We start from the raw sequence: 7,164 nt of genomic DNA on the forward strand, positions 1-7,164 counted from the left end.
GGAGATGACTGCTTTCCTATCTGATAGGAAGCTCTTGATGTAGTCATACGTCCGTTACCCTAGTCCTATTTGTTCGATGTTTTCCAATATGGTTGCGTGGTTGGCATCGTCGAAAGCCTTTTTAATATCAAGGCCCAAGATGGCCCTTGTAGAGCGCGTTTTATAATCGATTATCTGATGCTTAAGTTGGAGCATCACATCTTGTGTCGAAAGGTTTTTGCGAAATCCTATCATTGTATCTGGGTAAATGTTATTATCCTCCAAGAAGTTATCTACTCTGTTTAAAATTACATGTTCCATTAATTTTCTGACGCAGGATGTTAGGGAGATTGATCTGAGGTTGTCGATCTCAAGCTTCTTACCAGGTTTTGGAATGAGCGTTATCGTCGCTTTCTTCCATTGAGCTGGCACTTCTCCCTTTACCCAACACTCGTTTATGTATTCTGTTAGTTTGGCTATCGAATCATCATCGAGGTTCCTGGGAGTCTTGTTGGTTATACGATCCGGGCCTGAGGCGGATTTGATGTTTAACCTTTGTAGGGCCTCGCGGATTTCTGCCTCCGTGAGTTCCTCGTCTAATTTGGTGCTCCAAATATTTATGGGGGATATTCAGAAAGTCGCTTCAGGAACGTACTTTAGCAGATGACTGGAAGGTCGCAAGAATTAAACCTCTACATAAAAATGGTGACAAAATGTTTTGCAAAATTATCGGCCAATCCCACTTACTTCTACTGCATGGAAGCCTACTTGAGCATAATATTCATAAACCATTCACTGACTTTTTAGAAGAACATAACGTAATATCAAAAGTTTAAAATTGCTTCAGAAGGAGGTATTCGACAGGTACACAGCTGGTAGAGTCTATTCAGGATTTTTCAGAAGCAATTACCGAAGTCAAACAAACTGATGCAATATTTTTAGACTTTCGCAAGGCTTTCGACATGGTTTCGCACAGAAAGCTCATTCATAAGTTACGTTTCATAATAACAAATGCCAAGCTGTATTATGTAAGCCTGTATTGAGGCTTACTTGTCAAACCGGCATCAGTTTGTTTCTTTTAATAAGGCCCACTCCCACAACATTCTAGTCGAGTCCGGAGTCCCCCAGGGATCTGTCCGTGGACGGCTTTTGTTTCTTATTTTTATAAATGATATTTTCCATGATCTTTCTGTCCGTGTTAAGTTATATGCTGATGACTGTGTCCTTTATGAAAAAATAAATTCTATTGAGGATCAAATTAGGCTTAACAACGACCTTCAGAAGGTAAAAAGTTGGTGTGACATGTGGCAAATCGTAATAAATCTTGATAAAATAGTATATATGATAATAACACTTAAAAAGAACCCTCTCCGTTACCAGTATAGTATTACTGATCACGCACTTTCCCAAGTCACATGCTACAAGTATCTGAGCCTCTGGATTTGTAATAATATTTCTTGGAGTAAACATATTGATACCGTCTCCGCTAATGCTCTTCGTAAACTGTTCTTTTTAAGGCGGGCATTGCGGTACGCTACCCCTAAAACATGCTTACTTGCATATAAAGCTATTGTACGACAAGTCTTAGAGTATGCTGTTATAATCTGGGACTCCTTCACTAAAATTAACATTTACAATTTGAAAAAGGTTCAAAAAAGATCAGTGAGATTTATCTATAATTCCTATGGACGTGTATCCATTACGGACCTTCTAAGAAGAAGCGGTCTACCGTCAGTTACTCATACGAATCGTATTTGTCGCTTGAAATTCTTTTTCCAATTGGTGAATGGGCACTACAATACTGACACTTCACAAATAATTAGTTTTTCCAGTGGTTACACTACACGTATGCGACATTCTCTGTCAGTAAAAGCATTATTTGCGAGAACTAACTGCTACAAATATTCCTATTTTCCTAGAACCCCCCCATAGCCTACTAGAAGAAGCTTGCCGACAGTGTAGTAAGTCAGAATTGATTGTTATTCTTGAGGCACATATTCAGTGATTAGTGATTTTATTTTTTGTGTGCGTGCATTCGGTGCTTGTAAGTCCTTTATTGAAGTTAATATCCTGTTACGGTCTTGCACGTGATGACATTGGTGAATTAAAGTTTCTGCTATGTATATGTGTTATTGGAGCTTTTGCCTGAATGTATTTCATTTCTGTCTCAATATGTTACTGTACAAATATATATACCCGCCTCTAATGGTCTTGTGTTCAAGACTGCAGTATTCATAAATAAATGATATCCAGAGGCTATTGAAGAACCTACGAAGTCACGAAGCCCAGGACTAATGCAGTTTGCAGCGAATCACCTGGAAATTCACCATAGAAAAAGGCACCTGGTGGGGCGGTTGGTGGGAACGGATGGTGAGAGCCGTCAAAGTTTCCTTGTGGAATATTCTGGGCTGCTAAAGCCTTACTTTTGAAGAACTTCTTACAGTACTTTCTGACATAGAAGCTACCATCAACTCGCGTCCACTGGCGTATGATGGACAAGAGCCTGGTGAAGATTCAATTCCGACTCCATCTCACCTGCTGACAGGGAATCGAGTGATGTGTTTGCCGAAAGCAAGAGCCGTAGCCATCCCTTCTGCCACAAGAACCGACATTGGTTGATGCTGGAGGTACCGTCGATCACTAACAGATGCCTTTTGGAAATGGTAGCGAAGAGAATATCTGCTACAGCAGCGGTCCGCGCATTGCATGTCATCTAGTGAAACCGACGCCCTCAAGACTACCGCCCGCAAACTACCAACTCGCGTGCGTGCGTGTGTGTGTGTGTGTGTGTGTGTGTGTGTGTGTGTGTGTGTGTGTGTGTGTGTGTGTGTGTGTGTGTGTGTGTGTGTGTGTGTGCGTGTGCGTGTGCGTGTGCGTGCGTGCGCGTGCGTGCGTGTGCGTGTGCGTGTGTGTGTGTGTGTGTGTGTGTGTGTGTGTGTGTGTGTGTGTGTGTGTGTGTGTGTGTGTGTGTGTGTTGTGTGTGTGTGTGTGTTGGGAGGGGGGGTTGAGATATGAGAAGATATGACAAGGTGACGATGTGTGATATTGCGGTGGGCCAGAAAAACAGCGTTCACTTGCACCCGATCGCCTTGGCAAACTCGACCTGAGCTTCGATGAGCATGACGAACGGAGTGATTGTGCACTTCTTTTTTACATTTGCTATCGCAAGTGCTTCCCGTATTTCTCGCTCCGTTTTTGTTTTTGATGTGCCAATGACTATGGTGCTTTGTAGTAGTGGAGAGCATTTGCACACTATCTATAGTGCGCAACCAGGTTGCTAGGTGCTGTCAGGAGCTGGCACGTGTATTTGGTGTCCCGTAATCTGTCGTTTAAACAGCGCCCAGTTTGCACAATGTACACTTTACGGCAATCTAGTGGGATTGGGTAAACCCCTGAACTAGCGCACTCTACGTACTTTTTCACGTGCTTAGTCTAACAGAATGTAGCTTTTACAAATTCTAGAGCATGAGAGTGCAAGGCACATCCACTCGAAAAAAAATGTGTGGATGACACCATTTACGAGATATGCGCAGTCAAATTTGAGGTAAAAATGCATTGTCTTTCCACTTTTGTTGTTTTTTTCTTTGGATCCTGCGTTCACACTCTCGCTCATGCCTTTTAGTTTTTGCGGAGCGGAGAACTGGGCTTGAACGTCATGGTGTTGGGCTGTCTTTTTTATTCTATGTGACAGTCCATGCATGTAAGGCAACGCCACGCGTTTCTTCAATTTGTTATTTTTTTTTCGGTGAGTCTTGCCCTTTTCTGTTCGCCTTGATTTCCGGCAACACGTTTTCACATATTTGCATCACCATGGTTTTGGGGTATCCGCTGTTTTTTAAGTGGCTTGCTTGCAAGTCAGTGCTCTCCTTCACAGTATGGCGGCATGATTTTTCAACTGCTTGGCTGATGCAAGCCTTGGTGATGCCTCCTTTTTTTATTTTTTTGAATAGCAAAAGTCATACCGCTGGGTTTTTTTCTCTCCTTTAGTTTTGTAGCACCAGCATGTGTGGGAGCCGCTGAGCCTTATTTTTATGTCAAGGTACTGCAACCGCCCTTCGGTAGGAGTCTCGTGCGTGAATTATAGATCTTCACGCGCTTTCTTGAACATGCTGATAACAGTGTTTACGCTAACTGGTTCGCTCTGCTTTTGTCATCACATGTCGTCACATTGTCATATCTTTTTATATCTCAACCGCCCCCCCCCCCCCAACATCACCTTGTATATGAGCGTGTTCGTTAACAGTATTAAACGAGTTGGTAGTTTGCCGCACGTACGTCCACGCTTTGTTCCTTTATGCTCGTCCATTGGTTCCGTCAGCCTAACACTAAGCGCAATACAACCATGGCGTAATGGCACTACTAAGCACTAGGGAGCGGTGTCGAATCTGGCCGCGGCGGCCGCATATCGGTGGGGGTCAACGGCAAAAATAACCGTGTACCATGCATTGGGTGCACGCTAAAGGGCTCCAGGTGGTAAGAACTAATCCAGAGTCCCTCACTACGGCGTGCCTCATGACCAAACCGAGGTATCGGCACGTAATACATCAGAATTTAATTCTCATGTTTGAATTTTGTTGCGACACTGCCAAGATTTGGCAGGCAATGTTAATCTAATCAGCGGTCTTTTTTTTTTCTTTTCCTGTTTCGATGAACTCAGGATGGGATGCCTTCAACGTGAATGGCCGGAACTTCTCCACTTTCGACCGTGATAATGACGTCTGGCCGCAGAACTGTGCAGTCACATTCCGTGGTGCCTGGTGGTACAGCTCGTGCCACGCGTCCAACCTGAACGGCCTGAACCTAAACGGCCACCACGACAGCCACGCCGACGGCATCGAGTGGAGCGCTCGCGGTGTCGGCGCCCCCGGCGTACAGTACTACTCGTACCCCAGCGCTTTCATGATGATCCGACCAGCAGGTTTCCTCTTAGACCGAAGAATCAGTGTGACAGTCGCTGCACCTTCTTCATAATCGAAGGCGTGGTGCGTGGCAGTGCGTACCGTGATCGAAAGCTATTACCGTATCGCTTAAGTCCGGATCGTCTGTACTGACGCCACCTGGTTGACATCATCTAACCAATGCTAATAAAAAATAAGGAATGGTGATTTTTGTTTACTATACATTATATTTAACGGCGCAACAGACACAGACAGTGCACAGCCAACACGACACAAAAAAGACACACAAGAGCATTCTCTCTTTTTCGCATAGTTAAAGATAATTTTAGTAAACTTCACAAACTTACCCAGCAATCAACTGATCCTCTTGAACATGATTGTTGTACCTCTATGGCGGCTGCAAAAGTGTTGGTGCGCAGACCATAACCGCGTGAACAAAAAATTCCCACTGCCCAATGATGGCTGAATCAGGGCTCTCACTTTGATCAGAATGTGATTTGGTTGTGAAAGGTGACCATTTGCGTTACATTTCTGCTAAGGCAGTGACAGTGTAGGCCTATGCAAAGTTATGAACATCACATATTGCTTTTGTTGCGTCTTTGACGAGTGGCGGGTGCCCATGAGAGGGACTTTTGGGCACTTCTTGCAAGAGGGACTTCTTTTTCACCCTCAGAGGCAGATGCGCATTAAGCACAAGCGACTAGACTTCCTCGGCGGAGCCTCGGACTACATTGACCGCCACTTATCACAGTTGTGCTTCTCCACGGCAGACAATAAGATATTTTTCTTGAAGCGAGAACTGCGCTGACAAGCAACGAGCTTCGCTTATATTACAGGACATTTTTTTTCAAGCGTCAGGACTTTAACGTCACTTTATGCATCTATAAAAACATACATGCGTGCATGTATCCATGCATATATGTATGTGCAGTTTTCACAAACTACAGGCCCAATGGTAATTAATTCTGGCGCTTTACGTGCCAGAACCACGATATGATATGAGCACGCCGCAGTGGGGTCTCCGGATTAATTTGGACCACTTTGGTTTCTTCTGCGTGCGCCCAATGCTTCGTATACGGGCGTTTTTTGCATTTCGCCTCAATTGAAACGTGGCCGCCGCAATTAGGATTTGATCCCACTACCTCATGCTTAAAAGAAATTTTATTGAAGCTGTCGTTGTCGTCGTCCTTGTTGTTGTTGTTGTTGTTGTTGTTGTTGTTGTTGTTGTTGTTGTTGTTGTTGTTGTTGTTGTTGTTGTTGTTGTTGTTGTTGTTGTTGTTTTCCACGGCACCCAGTGGTTCCCCAACGTTTGATCGGGATTGTATACGTCGCAAACAAAAGAAGAAAAAGTGCGAGCGTACTACAAAGAAGGAATACAACAAAAATTTTGCGGCGAAATTAAAATCGAGACCACCCAACTAGCCTTCACCGAACGCGTACAGCTATAAAGACGTACGTCCACCACCTTTCGTCCCACCACTGTTCTTTCATGATAAAGACCGCTGACCCGATGTCACCTCTATGCGCCCATTGTTCTGCCTAAGGCATCACTGTGCTCGCTCCCACCGGAGCCCAAAAGCGCCTTCGTTGAGCACACAGCGCAGGTGAAACTCCCACAAGGGATGGAAAGGAACGCTGCAAAAGCAATGTTCTTCTAAGCGAAAAGGGAATGCCCTCATTGGCAAACCACAACTGGACTGGGCGAAAATTGAATAGACTGGCGTCTTCCCTAATGGAATACGCCGCTGGAACTCGGCTGTAAAGACAAATGAAATGTGCGCGCACGTGCCTTCGCCTACATTGAGTACATAAATATTGGCGGGCTTTGATAAGACCTGAACATCGACCGACACTGCAGACATAATGCGCAGTGACGGTTCCTCGCCAAACATCTCCTCTCTTTCCTGTTTGCCATATCTTATTTAGTCCTTAGCATAAACTGGCGATCTGCCCTCAATAAGAACTGTTACTTGGGAGTCAACACCCTTCGTTGTCCCTTCTTGGTCTTTATTTATTTATATTTTACCGCGTGGATATGTGGTGTAACACTGGTACGAAAAATTCCTCCCCTACTAGCTCACTAGCAAACATTATTTAAGTTCACCAGCCATGCTATTCTTCTAGACTAAAGTTACACTCCGTCTATGTTAATAAAGCTATAGAAAGCGGACGTGATGTGTCGAGTTCACGTGTGGCTACGTTAAAAATGCAAATTGAAGGTTGTTTTTTTTTTCTTTTATAAAACGTAGATTGAGGTTAATGTTTGGCAAAAGTATATCTAAACGCT

The 7,164-nt window shown here is 44.2% G+C and overlaps 1 protein-coding gene across 2 annotated transcripts in view; it reads left to right on the top strand.

Annotated features, from left to right (window-relative positions):
* LOC126542783 (techylectin-5A-like) overlaps window positions 1–6,055 on the top strand; it is a 66,719-nt gene extending 60,664 nt beyond the window's left edge. For both annotated transcript variants that reach the window (XM_072286360.1, XM_050189841.3), the window contains exon 6: window positions 4,637–6,055. In XM_072286360.1, the coding sequence (XP_072142461.1) occupies window positions 4,637–4,950 (314 nt within the window). In that variant the 3' untranslated portion in view covers window positions 4,951–6,055. The remainder of the gene's footprint in view (window positions 1–4,636) is intronic.
* Window positions 6,056–7,164: the final 1,109 nt, after the last annotated feature.

Source organism: Dermacentor andersoni, chromosome 2, assembly GCF_023375885.2.
Source record: "Dermacentor andersoni chromosome 2, qqDerAnde1_hic_scaffold, whole genome shotgun sequence".
NCBI classification, from domain to species: Eukaryota; Metazoa; Arthropoda; class Arachnida; order Ixodida; family Ixodidae; genus Dermacentor; species Dermacentor andersoni.